We start from the raw sequence: 17953 nt of genomic DNA on the forward strand, positions 1-17953 counted from the left end.
ACGACCTGAAATTATATTTTGAACTATAAAAGCCCCGTGTTTATCAAAGAGATACTTGACATTTAATTTTCATTATTTTTCAACCGGCATGTTGTCTCCAAATTTAATTAACCATACGAAAATTTAATTATTTGCACATATATATAGATAACACGGTAGGTTCAGTTATTTTCATATTTATGCGTGGAAAATAATCAATTACCGTGTTTGCATATATGCAACTAATAAAAATATATCGCGGTATATTTTATCGTCTCTCATTCTCCCCTCTCTCCTCTCACTGCTATAGAAAGATATTCCTCAGGAATTCTATTACGCCGGAATTTTTCTAGTGACTCGATATTGAAATACTAGGTCAAAATTGGGTTTAACGAGAACTTTCTGACGTAAACCGTCAAAATTAAAAAATGCTCCCTAATAATTTAATAGAAATGCATTCTTGCTTGAAAGAAATAATTATAACACTCCTTTTACAAAGAGGGTTTACGATCATAGTAAATCTTCACTAATGAAAAGTCCTAGATCCTAGATTAGATTAGAGAAGAGATTTCTAATGGTTGAAAATTTATTAAAAAATTAATGCATATAACAGTCTATTGAATTTAATACACTGGCGAATTAAAACGAGATAAAGAAATTGATTTTAATAATTCGTTAAAAATCTTACACTTGTCATTACCAATTATAAACGACGCGTACGTATCACTTTTAGCTCGAGAGCAGAAGATTCCTATACAATTCCTGCTTCAAAGATACGTGAAAGTTGTTTCCTTCCATAGAGACGTCATTCTCTCGAATGAAGATTCATTCGCGAGGGGATTAGTATGAGAATGTTCTCGGTAGCTGTCGTATTTTCCGAAGTTCCAGCAACTTCGCAATCAACGTCCGTGCATCAATCGAGTATATACTCTTGCAGCTTCACGATACCGCGGCATATTATTCCCGGCAGTTCAAATCGTTTTCGGTTTTCGGATTAGTATATGCTCCGGCGGATAGGCGGACTGAAACGAAATCCCGGAGTGATCTCAATCCGCATTACGTTCCGCGTCTGCTCGCGCGCCATTATGCTGGCTCGCGTATTTGCTGTTGGCCGAAGAATAGCGTCGAACAAGCTAGCGTCGGCGAAGCTAGCAGCCGCCGAGATAGATGCAGGAGGAGTCGGAGGGTAGGAACTTGCAGAGTCGGCCGGAAAGAAATTAGAAAGAGCAGATGGCCGTGCGACTTTTGAAAAATTATTTTCCACGTCGACGAGCGCTTTCTCCTCTCGCCGGAGGAGAATCGCCCTCGCGACGAATTCTCCGCGTTCCCCGTCATTCTCCGACAGCCGGGAGAGTCGTAATTGGATGCCTCGACTTCGCCGGCTTACGACGGCTGAATCCTACCTCGGCTCGACTGACGGTTAACCGATAATCACACGGACGATTCCGCGAATTCATTAAGATCATTAGCCGGCGCATCTTGGGGTTTTAATTGCCGACAGCGAATCATGTTCTGGTGAATTACATTGATATTGCGATTGCTCATTCCGTCTGAGAAGGGAGGTATTATCTTGCTCGATATCGCGTTTACGTTATTCCTTATACGAACATTTCCTGCGGATAATCAATAACAGCTACATCGAATTCTCTAGCTTATCCAGATAATCGACGTTTTCTTATAATACACTATTGAGTGATTTCATCTATTTCAGTTTGGTCAGAAAGTATTTCTGATCAAATTGAAAAAGATTGTAGATTCACACATATAACACATATCTTTAAAGAAGAGATATCTAAGATGCTCGTGAATTTTATTTTTCATATAATAGTTATTAATTATTAACGATTATTTCTAATAAAGAAACGTTACTTTGTCTTTTTGTTCTGAAAAAATTAATTATTAACGATTATTTCTAATAAAGAAACGTTATTTTGTCTTTTTGTTCTGAAGAAATCAGCATTCTATTCTTCATTTAACAAACTTTTTAATCTGTGCTTTTAATCCGCCAATGGACACAAATATAGTAAGGACGTCGGAGTTCAAGAAAGTATCCAGTGAGCCAAACAGTTTCGTTGAACCAATTTAATCTCGTATCTTTTCTTTTCGAGATCTTTATCCCTCCATCAGTCAGTTCAAATGTCGAACGAGTGCAATAACCCGTTTCCTTTCATTTTACTTTCTATCTTTATTTCAATTTTTTCGCTACAACAACCATTAGTCTATTGCAATACTTTTATTATAATATTATTACTTTTATTTTATTCTATGCAGTTTTTATATTTCCGATGCATTAAAAATGTTCTCTTTTATCCGATTGTTTTTATAACAGTTTTACTAATTAATTTCTTTTATTATTACAATAACTACCAATAATTAATTTTTAAAATCAGAACTGAATAAAAAAAATATATGAAAAGAAATACGCTTTATTTAAAATACTAGATTTTTTGCGTACGAAAAGAATTTGAAAATAATTTTTTTTGTCTACCAAAATAATTTATATAGGACACTCAGACTGATTGCTAGAATGTCTAAACTTTTTGCAGCATTATGCTTGAACATTTTTTGTAATTATTTTGATGAAAAAAAAATTTTTTAGCTAAATTTTTAGATACTTTAGCAAAATTGTTCTTTCCATGTATACATCATATTGCCTTGTCTTTCTTTCTTTTGCTTCGTGTTTACAGCTTCTGTCGAGACTAGCGAATTTTGTTGAGGAATAAATTCCAATTGATTGTTTCATGATAACGAAATGCTCGTTTTTCTTCTTCTGGTTCCCCAAATGGAAATGCTCGTTTTCATTGCGGATGTTTGTCCTCGTTTGACGATCTATTCAAAGTACATATCTGTCTTAAGACCCGCCGGCCTAATGGCACGTTCCTAATGCCGACGCAACTTTGGTCGCGATCAACCCGGTCGAACCGTTAATCCAATTTACCCTTTGCAAGGAGTTACCCCGAAACTACCCCCTAATGCCGATGCAACTTTCAACCATCCGTCCGGCAAACGCGGCGTGATCGGTTATTCGGATTGGCTTATGATAATCACCTTCAAAGAACTTTAAACTCCGCGTTGAAATTCGTTCACTAGATTTGTTCTTTTTCATTGTGGAAACAGAAAGGCTTTTTACACGCGAAACAAATTTTAACCGCAATTTTCAATTCAACGAAATTGTCTCATAAACTCCAATTACGTTTTTATATCTTTTTATGTTGATTTTTCTTCCACTGTTTAATGAGCATGTTTACTGATTATTACTTCTATAAACTTCTAATAAGAAAGATAATGTTTTGATGAACAAATTATTCAAATTTATTATCAAATTAGCGACCTTTGGAAATGTCATCATGAATCGATAAAATCCGAAACATGCAAGAGACAAAAGAGGAAGGGAAAGAAATAATAATGCGAGACGTACATTAAATTATTCGTCATAATTTGAGGCAAATTGAGAAATTTTGACGAAAACCAAGATTTAATTTTGTCGATTAACACGAAAGGCTATTCAAAATACAACAATTATATATCGTACGTCAAAACGTATTTCATGGAAATTGTCTGTTTTTTTCTTTTTTTTTACGATTTTTTAAGAATTTTTCGTAGTTCCATTTCTTCGTGTCTAAAGAGACATTCAGGATAAGATCGATTGGGCGAAACGCTGCTCAATGGTGATTGAAAAATTAAGAATCCTGGTTTTATCACGAAAGATTTCTTAATTCGGCTAACTGTATAACACGGAAAATCAATCGCGATGAAAGCCGTAACTCGTCTTATAATTGGAATGGCCGGGATACTTTGAAACTTATCGAGAAAAGTGGAATGCTGAGAGATTCGATTAAGATATAAAGAAGTAAAGACCATCCGCACGGCCTTCTCAATTTCGATCGATTTGTCTGAAAAAATATATAACTTGAAATCGTGTTATCCTAATTTTACCCAGATGTTACTAATCACAAACCTCAATTTGTGCAATTGCTCCTTACGCAAATATGTGTTTTGTACATCAGATTCTAGTTTACACGGTTCATTGCATTGATGTCAAGCGTACAATGCAAACGCATTAATTTGCACACCAGTGATAATTAATGCATCTAGTTTCAATATTAATTTACGTATACTAACCGAGAATAGCCGTCGTCTACATGTTAATTAAATCGCAACATAGCATTGCTGAATTATGTCCACAATTTTAGATAGTTATTTCATGCAACAGTGAAAACTATTTTATGAAAAGACGTATTTTTTTTTACATTTTATTATAACATATCTATATGCATAAGGCAGCAAATAAGTGGCAGATAAGTCAAAATTATAGACAAATTTGGAGTAGCTAATTAATTGTAGTTGAGATAACTATATACAGAGATAAACGAAATTTACCATTCTGCGAGGTCATGGTTTTCCAGAAGCCCTTTCTTCTGGCAATATCTGGTATTCGGAAGGTATATTCCACATTTCCAGATTCCTCGCTCCACAACAGTTTCAACGCAGCGTGCTCTAGCAGCGGCTTCAACCTCACGATCGGACAAGAGTCAACGATGCGCGTACCGCTCACTGACTTCGTGGGGTCCGCCCTGTGTTCCAATATTTCCACGACGTACCACTTTCCCATAATCTGTAACGAAACGTTTTCGTTAAACGTACTTGTAAGAAAGAATACAGAGACTAGAACAGAGACTAAGCGAGTAGATACAAAGGCATTTCCCATTCGCGATATCTTTCCGCAAACATGATTTTCACTTGAGTCTCAATTCCTAGGATATTAAAGAGATCATGAAGAAAAAAAAAGAAAAGGTCTTGACCCGGAAAAAATTGATTCGAGACGGGTCAAAGAGCTCGCAGGGACGAGAGAAAGTGCAGTGACATCGAATGTGCGAGCGCGGGGGCAGCGAGTCGACTGTCGAGGACTCTCTAATCCGACAACTTTGGGGAAAATAGGTATAGGTAATTCCATGAGGAGCTTAAAGCAAATTAAGGGCAATTTATTGGCCGCGCGACCGTTAGTGATTAACCCCGTGGAAATAATATCGTCGAGGGCCGAATAACTGCCGAATCCCGAACGGCATAATGCGCGATGGGATTTTAATTTTTTCAGCTCGATCATTTCAATTTCATTCATGAGATCTTGCTCTAATCGGATTGCGCCGCAAGCTCGCTCAATGGAAATCCGTAATATTTATTCGCCGAGCTTATCCCTATTATAGCTTATCCGGAGTGTCGATCGATCTCACAACACTGTGTTTTCTCTTTGCCCTGTCGGCCTCACGGTAAACAACGTCAAGGAATCTTAAATAGAGCATTATGTAATAGTTGCGAGTATCGCCGAGGGAATAGAGGGTTCGTCAATCTCTTACTCGTAGTGACGTTGACTGATGCGTGTTAGAGAAGTGAAGAAGCTAAGGGTTAAACGTAGGAAGAATTAACCTTAGCAAAGTGTCGGGAAAATCGGACGCCTGACGATCTCGATTGCAGTCTGCGGCGTCGAATGCGCAGACTAAATCGTTCAAAGGGTATCCCGGTGAAAGCTAATCTTGACGATCCTTCTCGTGTAACGGGCGGCTATTTTGTAAAGAAACTCGATCTCCCGCAAACACAGCGGCCAACTCTCTGCTGCTCTATGCCATAAATTACTTTTACTTCTTGTGTTATCTAGGGCAAAAGGGACGAAGGAGGAACGTAAACTCGCTTAACTTCCGGTTTAATTTAACGCGTAGAGTTGCGCATTATGCGTCGTAAACACAGGTAATTGTTTATTCAATTCATTTGTATATTAAACATGATGCTAATGTACCCACTGAAAGCGCTTAGGTCCGAAGTTGATGTACCGCGGAGATGCAGATTATCAACTTGTTGAGCTCAGATGGTACGACGATACTCGGCTGTGCCCGCGGGAACCAGCTAAGGAGAGTTCGTTGAACAATGACTATAATAATCCCTGCGAAGGTCCGAGGTCCATAAAGGTTCCTCCGGCTGCTTTACCTTCGCGAAACCAATGAGAGTTTCCGCAATGAGAGTCTTGCGCAAACGCGTCTCTATTTCTTCGAGAATATGCATGGAAAGTACAATACGGAATATCATTTTTATTAACTTTATGCTTATTAGTCTTTCGTCATCTGTTTTCGTTTTAAAAATCTTTAGAGAAAGAGAGAAGAAGAAATACAAGAAATAAAAGGAGAAAGAGAGAGAAATGAGACTCATTGAAAGTTCTTTATGTGCTGAATTGTTAACTATTTGAAAAGTACAAAAGAATCAACACTTTTTTTGCCCTATTTTCACAGATCGAAAGATCTTTAACGAAAACGACATCCAGTAATTTTGAAGCACTCTGTGTGCACAAGCGGAATGGACAAAATGGAAGTAGACGCGGTTTTCGTTTTTGCCGAGTAGATATGCACGTATTGCGCGAATATATGTGTGCACGTGTATACACATCCCGGCTTTATTGTACCGGAAAAGCGCCGTAAATCATTGTCGTTGAGGTGTACGTGATACTGGGTCACACAGCGTGGCCGGGGGATTAAAATTAACGAGATAATAAATATGGCCTTTGTCGAATAGACCACAAAAAATTTTCAATTGTTATTTCGTGAGAATCCTGTTGCACGAACAATTGCGGTCATTGAAACTGTGATTTTTTTTAATAAACGTCACAACTGTGTGCAAATGATGTTAATATGTCAAATAAAAATTGGGAACTGATGAATGACATCAAATTATACGAACGAATTTTTAGATTAGAAAAATTAGACAATTGAAAATTAAACATATAAAAATAGAGAGCTAAGAAATTAATAATATTCCATAATTTCTGTAACATCATATAATTCTGACTATTAAAATTTTCAAGCATTTTACATGCAGCTTAATATATTATATAGCTTAATATATTACATAAGAAGCAACGATGAGAAAAGATAATGGAGATGATCTTAATTTTATACAAGAATATTTACAAAGTTTTCTTTGCTCTTAAAAAGTATTAGCTACGTTGTTTGAAGTTTGTATAAATAAGCTTGTCTTGCTCGTCTTTATGTCGCTTTTTATTCATCTTAAGAAATTCCGATGTGCAGCCGATAATGAACTTTGCCGAGTTGCTTTATTATTCAGTCTTATAAGTAAGACATATATAATGCCGAGATAGCCGTATGTCGAAATTAAGGGAAGTTTAATCAGTATCAACTTGAGAAAGATGAGACTACCACGTTTACGTCAGATAGCCCACATCGCCATCTCGCTGGCCTTGCAATTTATATCGCTGACAATGGCTGGATAAACACAAGCCTTCATTCAAGTTGCGAAAGTAGTTAGAAAAGTTTAATTGATGTTTGGCAGCCAAACCACGCGGTCATTATTACGTGTAACGCGATTACGTTACACGTCTCCCTAGGCGTTTCCGATTAGCTCTAAATTCAAAGCATGATCCAGTTTGCATGTTATGTACCACAAGATGTGAAAACAACATAATCTTGTGCGAAAAAAATACAATGTAAAAATATTATTAAAAGAAAACATGTAAAAATATAATAATAAATGTGGAAGTGAGAAGGTCTAAGCACTAGTAGACTTTAAAGATATGTAAAAAGATTAATTATTTAATTGGTACTTAATTGGATTTCTATTAATTTGTTTTAATAAGACTAACCTGGTATCTCCCTTTATGATTTGCTACATTTATTTTACTTACTAGATATTCAGTATTATATATTTTTTATTTTCCAGCTTTACGCTTATAAAATTCAATCCGTTTAATAATGGGAAAAATCGTATTATTTGTCGGACGAACTGATATAATCACCGTAGTATATATTTGAACGATGCGAACGTAATAATTTTTTTTTTTTTTGCGAATTGAAAGCATCATCGACGTGAAATAGTATAACAATCGCGCGGGGCTTTAAAAACCCAGTGTTCCGAATAATCTTATATCCCTTTAGTAGATTTAACGTTCATTTATTTTAACCAGTAGTTTTTCACGTGGGAAGATTTGCCGCATAAAATCGGATAAAAACCGCCGCCAGGCCACAATGATTTTAAGCTCGACGCGTTGCCAAACTAAATCCGTGCGCAAAAGTCCATTTAAAGACGCACCTATAAAAACGTTCTTACATTTTTTACAATGTCTAATTTTTTTGTTACTTAAAAATTTTTTATTTATATGATCATATAATAAGAGTTAATTACCAAAATCAAAGTTAAAACTATTTTTATTTACATCTACAATAATGCAATTAATAATTTTTAAAATTTTTAAAGTTAACTTATCTTACGTCTGCATTTGAAATAACTTTGTTCCTCTTGCTCAGTATCTTAATCAAGATTATCGTTTAATGTACAAAGCCCGTTTAACACTCTCTATAATTGCTGTCCAAGGAAATACCGATGAACTCGGCTGACCCTGCGCAAATTTGCGAATTATAATTACAAGCCGAATAATATACATGCGTTTTGTCTGGGCGCGGCGACACGACGCTGGGCAAAATTGCCGGCAAATAAACCGGCCCACGGGGATAAATTTTCGTTTATTAGACACTACCGGACACCCGGCACGGACGCGTTTTCGTGACTTATGCATTCGCTATCGTAACGAGAATGTCAGCATTTCCACGGGAATATTGCAGTAATTAGTAGCAAAAGGTAAATTACCGTACGCGTACGCTAATAGCGGGTAATTTACGAAATAGTATAAAAAAAGGAGAGGCAACGACGTGACGCGTATTTTTTCCCCCTTTCGAGTTCCACCTCGTTTCGGTTGCCTCATCGATCACGCGGCAAGAGAAAGAGAGGGCAGCCATCCAAATATATATTGGACTGCCCAAACGCGGTTCACTGCTCGTGTATTTCCTCTCGGTTCGGAAACTCTCTCCTCTTCTCTCTCTCTCTCTCTCTCTCTCTCTCTCTCTCTCTCTCTCTCTCTCTCTCTCTCTCTCTCTCTCTCTCTCTCTCTCTCTCTCTCTCTCTCTCTCTCTCTCTCTCTCTCTCAACAGCAACATATACCTTATGAGGTTCATGCGAGGAATATACGAAGCAAGGTATACGCTCGTACTTTTCCAAAGCGTCTCCAAAAAACTTGCCCTTTCACCTCTCGTAATACATATTTGCGAATTGAGAAGCCTGGCTCACAATTCCCGCGGGACATGGCTTTGAGAGGGCTGGTAGATTCATCGGGTGGGTTTCTTGGCGGTTTCAGGACAGCTGGCAATCTCTCCCGAAGACGGTGCATTTGCATCTTTACGACTTTCGACGGCGCTCGTTGTCGTTCGCGTCGCGACGCCTGCTCCGAGAGACGAGCCGTAAAAATTGCGTCGAGTGGGACACCGCGCGATCACAAATTGGAAAGGGTGAAAAGAAAAAAAAAATGCGAAAAGATCGTCTCTTCCCATGAGGTCACACGCGATTATTGTATTTATGCCTTTATTAAATTCCGCGCGTAACCTCGCACGCTGAATTCTTACAGTGTCTGACATTGACGATATGAAATTCTAATTTTGGGGACGTAGCGTATTCTTCCTCCATCTATCCGATGATGAAAAATAAGTTCTTTAACATTTGTAGCGATAATGTAGTATACCATATACCATAGTACATGGCTATCGCGTTAAAATATGTGTGCAATATAATAACAGAAATTCCTTTTTTATCGAATATTATAGAAATAGAGGTATTGATATTTTTGTAGGAAATCATTAACACTTTTTATGGGTTTTTCTTTACGTTTAAGTATCATCCGAAATTTTTCGAGTAACTGCTAGCGTCGGAACCAAATGTGACTGTCAATATTAAAAACCATAGTGAACACGCGGCAACGTCATAGAAAGTAAATCGGCTGTACGGTTGTTACAGCGGGTGTCGATTTTAAAATAAATTGTCACATTGCAGTACCTGTAGAAAAGGAATTTAATTAAAACACGGGAATTTGCCTCTCATCGGTTCGGCACTTCGTTTGAACGCACATTGACTCGTTATCGATAGTTTTACGTACTGGGTGTACCCAAATCTGCCAAACTTCTTAATCAATTTGTAGTTTATGTTCCACGAAGGGAAACATTGACGTTTCAACAATATTCCAATTTTGAACGATAAATTAATTAACAACTTTTTCAAAAGTAAAAAATGTTTTCGTCATTTTCTTATCAAAAATTATTTGTAATGATAACGTTAAAAAGAAATAAACTAAAAACTACACGAAGAGAATTTTCTCTTAAAATTTACCCTTAAAATCTGATCATTGTGGGATAATGTGTGACCTCGAGAAATTTTACTATACTTTTTAGTAAAATTTACTAAAAGTATAGTGAAATTTACTATTAGTACAATTTACTAAAAGTATAGTAAATTTTATTAAAAAGTATAGCAAAATCCCTCGAGGTCATACATTATCTCACAATTACCAGATTTTGAGGGTAAATTTTAAGAGAGAAATTCTTTCCGTGTAAATAATCGCTTTTCTTGGCGAAATTCACGAGAGTGATATTTTTCTGCGTTTTAGAATCGTGCTGGATGATGTAAGATGTAAGCTGCATGTATTTGTATTAAAATGTGTTGTTTTCGTTCTTCTATAAATATTATTTTCCCCGGTCCCCATATGTCTCTTTACGGCCCGTCGAAAATAAATCGACTCGCGGACGCTTCTTGCGCGCCGGACAAAACACAAGAAGGGTGGCGAGAATACGGGCGGCTTAAGAGAGCGTAGAGAGGAGTCTCGGGGGTTCATAGGACAAACCCTATCCTCCCTCCAGTCTCGTCGGCGGCACGGCGAGCTTAAAAATGAAAAAAGGAAGAAGACTGTCAAGATACTGTAAGCCTCTCGTATATCTTTTCGCCGGCATCGTTTTTATATTTAAATCGATACTCCCTCGACGGCGCGGGTGACAGTTAGCCCTTTTTCATCCCTACACGAAGGTCGATCGCGACTCGTCGACGGTCTCCCAAGCGCTTGCCGCTTATCTCCGTGAATCTATTTGCTATTCTAAATTTCTTACTACAATCGCGCCCGCAATATACTAGTGGGATCATTTAACTTTAATTACTTCTCTCTCGAAACAGCGCGAAAGAGTATGATTTATGATCCCGCGGGCTTTCTATTGTAATTCAAAACAATGGAGCTCTCGATGAATTTTCATTCTTATATTATGGAGTTTTTACATATATAGCAAATTACTTAATCATTCGCCGATGGCTTTCTAAACCAAACTCTGTACAAGATTGAATTTTAACTGCGACGCAATGTTTGCTATCTATTTTGCAACAAGCTCTTCCGCAGTCAATAACATTTTAGTCGCCCGCGAATACGTTACACAAGCTACTATAACAAAAACAGAATTGCGAACGAAATTCGACGACGGATCGCGTGCGGATTGCATGAAAAATACGGCAGCAAATAAAGCATTAAACTATTAAAATTCCATTGCATAAAGCTCATGGGATTCAAAGTTAATGCCTGTTGGTTAGCGGCGGAACCATTTTGAATCCACATTCTTCTCTCGCGGGTATGAAATTTGTTATAAACCTTAAATTCTTAACTAAACAGAACAAGATTCGAGACGAGAGTCTTCATTTATCACGTCACGCGCGTACAAAGTGGATTTTATTACCCTAATGAACCACGGATTAGAAGCCGCATGATTCAACAAGAACGTAATTTGTAGTGGTAGTTTGCGCGGAAATGGTGCGCTACTTCTCCATGCATCGTGATTTTCTCGAGCGTGACAAAACGTGTCGTGCATTGATCGGATCGGCGACAAAGCCAGTCGACGACTTGAATTAATCAAACTAATTTTACTTTGTAACAGTTTAATATGCGTTCGGGCATGCAACCGCAGCGATGAAACGAAACGCGCACTGTTTCGTACAGTATTATACAGAATGTCTCGCAACTATAATATAATCTTGTTCCAAAACGATAACAATTTGCAACCATCTATCACATCCGCTTTCTAATTCATTTCTAGTCAAATTTTAAATGTTAAAGTTTTAAAGATCCTAATTTTTTAAAATTATATAGTTTTTTCTAGCCTTTTTACTTTAGACACGCGTTTATAAACGCAGAAAGAATGAATATTTGTGATTAACGTTGAGACGATAGGTTTTTTCTTTTTTTTTTTTAACTATCGAGAGCGAAGTATCTGCAAGTTTATGATGGCTCTGGAGATTCTCATCCCATAAAACTGGTGTCTACCATGTCGATCGCAAGCTGTTCCCGTAAATATATTATATGCTATAAAACAGTAGGTTTGAATCTGAATGACCAATGCGGTCGATCAAATCGAGCGACTGCGAGCGTGAGGCGTATATAATTTCGTATGTAATTCAGTGCATTTCCAATGCTATTTGCAGCCGTCCTGCGTTGTTCGGGATAGATGCACCGGTGTGAATGACCGTTTACCAATAAGCGATCATTGTATACTTCTTCATTTCCCCACATATAAAATAATGCAAATACAAATTTATTTCAAAACTGATAATAATGATACTATTATTTGTAATTATTATTACGAAATGATCATTGTATAATATTTGAACGTTATATTATGCGTTTGTTATACGTTTATAGAGAGGATCACTGCATCAGTCACTGAATCAGAGTGAATGTTTAAAAAGAAGTATGACGATTCGGCGATTTAAAAAAGATAGATAATTTTAATCTATTATTTTATGATTTTGTAATTGTGCTTTCTTTTCTCTTAATTAAAGTGACATACTCTTGAAATGTAAAAATGTAAAAAAGTAATTATTTATGTATGTATATGTATGTGTGTGTGTGTGTGTGTGTTCTTTCTGAATTCGTGCACGGTAACAATTGCTAGAGAAGGTTGATGAATAATGAATACTTAATGCATGAATACTTAATGCAACGCCGAATTCGTTAGAACAAAACTGATGTTAATTTGCACCCATTTTACGCTGCGTTGATATCAAGGGAACTATTATCTCGCGTAAGACATCGGTGTCGGTTTGTTTTAGTTACGCAGGTTTATTCCAAAAGCGCATATTTATTCGCTTGGAGGCTCGAATTTCGACATGCGGGTGGATTTGAAGTTCTCACAAATATTATTATCATTCTCAATTTTACGTCTTCAGCATCGTCACTTCATTACGAGGCGACAAGAAACTGCGTGCAATCATCGGATATTGAATTGGGCAATTAAATTATAATCAAGCAAATTTACTGAGTAATAAAATTAGCGATTCAAGATCGTGCATATTTTAACATTTAACATGTAATTGCGACTAATATATGACAAAAATAATTAGGTCTTGAATAATCATCGATTATAATTAATTACTAATGATTAAATGGAAAATTCCGATAAATTCACGAATGTTATAAGGATTTTACGAGGTTTTTGTAAAATTAATCTATATCAACAGGAGAGTTAATTAACACGAAACATTCAACATAAACGTATTTCGAATTGCATAAAATTAAACTTTAATATTTATGTAAAAGTTTAAACTTGATCAATTTCACAAACAAAGACTCATTTTTGACAAAAAATAATACATTGCTAGACGCGTTCTAAGAGAGAGATCCTTTGATCTCGCATATATATACGTCTCTTCCGAGATACATTCAATACAGATCGAGTTGTCTTAGCGCCAGTACAGCCAGTGTACGCCAACAGGCCTTATTTATGCTAACTTATGCATCGCATTTGCATGCGCACTCGGGATATCTGCAATGAAACGCTGACGCGACTCACCGAGGCGCATATCGCGCTTTTTTCGAGATCCGATATTAAAACCTCCAGTCGGATGATACGCGAGACAATTCTTGTGAACTCCTATTGTACGATCCCCAACGCTGACATTGTTAAACGTCTGTGTGCTTCCTCGATCTTGCTTGTCGCCGAAATCGGTCACATCGCCAAGTCTTCCCTCGGGAGGAACGGAAAGGTGAGCAGCGCTCTTCGAGCTCCGTCGAAACCGACAGGTTTCCAAAGTTTCTCGCTTCACGTTTATGGCTTCACGCTCAGAGACCATGTTCGCCCGAGGGAGGTTTGCAAGTCGCACGGGGGTTGCAGGGCGCTCGACCCGTAACCAGCTATAAGATTTCGTGAAGTTGTACGATCGCAGTTTCCCCGGACGTCGTTCCTCCATCTCCTCCGTCCCGTTCTACAACCGAGGATCCTCAGGTAAAAGAACGAGGCGAAACCACTTTACACAGATACGGAAAAAAAAAAAGAGAAACCGCCATGGCGCGCCGGCGACTTGATTGGCTCGGTGACCGCAGCTAAACAGCCAGGTCCAGACGGTTGGTTCGTCAATACCGATTCCAGGATGTCGCCGCAGGTGAATTACGTCGCATTCACAGTTGAAGAGGCAGTTTGCCTTTCCAATTAGCTGCCTCGAGGTCTCTAATTGTGCGCCCTTATAACCGTCTCATGCAAAACGACAGAGAGAACCGTGTTGTATATGACATTAAGAAATTACAGTAGCTGTTGCGCTAAGTTACTCGAACGGTTCTCTATTTTGCGTATAATTTTGCGAAATCCAATGAGAACTAATTTTACGCTCGACTGCACAGTTCAGTTATTATGCCCGACTATTTCAACGCGCGACTCAATCCACTCATTTTTCACGTACACGTTCGCGCTTTGTATCTTCCGATCTGGCCTAACGGAAGCTATTAAACGTTCCATTAATCATTCCACTGAAATAGAACACCGACGATCCGCGGGGGCCATTGAAAGCCGATTAATTGCGTTCCTTTCTTCTCTTTCAAGCGCCGCGAATTGATAAAGAAATCGATCGGAAACACTTGACGATAAACTGCTCGGGGGAACATTCCAGGGGGAGGGCCGCCATATTCCGGCCAGGTTCGATTCGGAATAGCGACGGAAACTGCGCGAACAGAGGAACGGAAAGTTTTTCAATAACCCTTTAAAACCAACGCGCGATGATGTCGATTTGACTAACAATTTAGCATCTCGTGATTGCGTCTCGCCCGACGAAGCAGAACGATAACCTGTCCTTTAAGTGCGTCAAAATAATCCGGCCGATGAAGAAGCGAGACAATGAAGTAATTAAAGGTGGTCGAAAGACGGGAGATCCTGACACGAGATTACGCACGCAAGAGTGTCTCGAAATGAAATTTAAAACAGATGGCGATTAGCGCATGCAAAAAACCACCCCCTTTTTCTTATCGGGCGCGGTCGTGCGACGGGACCCGGGACTTCGCGGGTTAAGCGGCCATGGCAAAACACTGAAGAGTCCATTATGCAAAATACGACGCGCGGAAAAATTAAATGGCCATCCGTAGACGACGTGATATTCGCTCCATTCAGACGATAGGGTCGTAAGAGGCAGAGACGCGCCGGACTAAAATTATTTCGTATTCCTTCGTCCGCAAGTGATGCGGGATAGAGAAAACGTACGGTTACAGCGTGATAAAAAATTATGGAATACAAATTTAAGAAACTTACGGGACACGTATCGTGAAACTAAATTTCGATCGAAATTATTCGATCGAATTATTTCTCCAGATTTCTATTATGTTTTCTTGGAAAAACAGAATAAAATTCCGATCGGAATTCATTTCGAACAATTTCATAATATATGCCCGGGATTCCGTTCGATGGGAAAATCTGCGAATGCACCTTTGCGAATGGAAGGGAATAGAAGAGCAGGGCAAGAATAAACGAATTCCAGGATAAGCTACTTTGAACCGACATAGTTAAAATTAGGCAACATATCCTGCAGTAGGGAGAAATTCGAATTGCGTCGTGTAACGACGGGCACGGCTGGAAAACGTTATAATTAAACGTCTGTGCGCGACGTCGGAAGAAACGCGGAAAGAACCTGTACCGTTTGTCTCACTTCTGCTTGTTTAACGAGAACTTGATTAATTCCGCAAACACCGGTCGTTCCTTTTGCATCCGTCCTGGTAAATATAAATACACCTCCTCAAAAAATACTCGCGAACTTTTAGTTCCAAGAATTTAAATGAGGAAAGTACTTTTCTCACGGATAATTTCATATGAATCCCGTGGACTATGCTGTACATTATTATACGAGAAGAATTTAACACAAGTTGCGATGCATAATAGCCGGCACTGAAATATTGATTTTAGATTTAGCGAAAAGTTTGTGGCTAAAGCGCAAAAATGCAATTATCGGATTTATTCCGCATTAAACGCATCAATCAATACCATTATTTTTTCTAATATATGAGAAGGAAATGATTAATATAAGGCATTTATAGATTAATATAAATGCCAATAATGCTCCTGTCTATAATTATTATAATTTAGGTAAAATATGGAATTATTTAAATTAATTATTTTATTTGTGTGAATAAGATTTTCTTTCTTAACGAATAGCTCCAACAAATAATGCACATTTAATGATCATAACTTTTAGCTTCCTTCTTAATTATTTCAATCGGAACTCGCGTCGATTCCATTATTGACTTTTTGTGACATTTTTCTACTTTTTTTCCCTAAGAATTAATGCGCTCTTATCTCAACGTGCGTGCATCATTAGGAGCGACGCTTCTCATTAAATAATAATGAAAAATTAGTACGCTTGGTATGAGAAAGATGACGATTAATCATCAATAATTAAAACCTTTTGACAATTTTGTGAGATAAAAAATTCTGCTGATGGATTAATGAATTTAGACTTTTTTGTATATTACATGCACATTGTGCACATTATTAACGAAAATTGCCACAATGTCGAGTTTTTCTTGGTAATTATCATTTTCTTCGTGATATTTATATCGCTAATTTTATCAGGCCTGGTACGCGCGATTACATAGAAATCCACCCCGTTTCCGGCATTAATTATTTGCTTTGCTGATACAACTCTCATTTATTTATGAGTTTGATAGGCGCGATTGAAAATATATTTGTCATGTTGCCAATTTATAATGCATATATACCGCACGGCAACGCGTAGCACGAATAATTTGCATAACATAACATAACATCGGGAACAAGATCTAGTTTGCCGTGCGGAAAATGTAAAGCTAATTAACGCTCGCGATGTAAGCCGGTGTGACTCTTTGATAACAAATTCAGCATTTATTTACTACTAACACCGCTTATTTAACGTCAACGCGGATCATAGAACAAAGATCACCAATACCGGATGCACCACTTTGTTTGTGAAATTTTATTTCTTAAAACAAAAACTAAAAATAAAACTTTGAAAACATAAATATGTCTTTTCAAACTAGAAAGTGACTTTTATCAAACAATACACAATAGTTTAACAATTTTTATCAATAATAATAAAAAGCAATTAATTTTCGAGAAATAAAGGGATATTGCTCTAGAAAATCTATTTCGGACTGGCCTCTATACGCATATCGATAAAACGACATTGTGCAAATATTTTCCAGCATCCTTCCAGTCGCCTGCGGTTACCACGTGCTCGTTGCCACGAGCGAATTTCTCCGTTCCGAGTGTGCGCGCAATACACATACACAATTGAATATTCGCTAAACTCGCGTCTCGCGAAAGCTATTTACGAAGACCAGCGTGTAAAAGCGGCGATACGCCGCCGACACGTCGCGGCGGACAAGTCCATCCCGCGAATTTGAATCTTATGCATACTGCAGCAGTGTCGGTTTTCTGGCATCGTGATATCAGTCCGCGAATGCGTGTTTGTTAATCTCCGTGAAATCCCGGATTGGCGGGCTGAAATCTTCTGAAATCGAGAGCTTTCGGCATAGCGCTACGTTCCGACGCTCGGATGCTTTTAAGCCGTTCGCGTGGGATGCGTCGCCGGATCACGGGGAAGGGGAGGGAGATATTTTTAATGCATATTTCTTCGTGTGCAACGCTAAACACGCGTAATTGAAATGAAATTGAATAGCGACCGTAATATGACCCGAGGATATGAGATGACGAAGGGATTTAAAAAATAATATACATTATGATAATCTCATTTAAAAGAATATTAAGATAATTATATAAACCCTTTAGCTGGTAAAAAAAAATATAATACACCCGGAGGAAACGAATTAACA

At 37.9% G+C, this 17953-nt stretch overlaps 1 protein-coding gene across 1 annotated transcript in view; it reads right to left on the bottom strand.

Moving 5' to 3' along the window:
* Nucleotides 1–17953, bottom strand: part of LOC105827844 — a 63119-nt gene that overhangs the window by 10332 nt on the left and 34834 nt on the right. Inside the window, exon 2 of the mRNA XM_012666017.3 lies at nucleotides 4360–4594. Coding sequence (XP_012521471.1) covers nucleotides 4360–4594 — 235 coding nt within the window. The remainder of the gene's footprint in view (nucleotides 1–4359; nucleotides 4595–17953) is intronic.

Source organism: Monomorium pharaonis, chromosome 6, assembly GCF_013373865.1.
Source record: "Monomorium pharaonis isolate MP-MQ-018 chromosome 6, ASM1337386v2, whole genome shotgun sequence".
Lineage (NCBI taxonomy): Eukaryota > Metazoa > Arthropoda > Insecta > Hymenoptera > Formicidae > Monomorium > Monomorium pharaonis.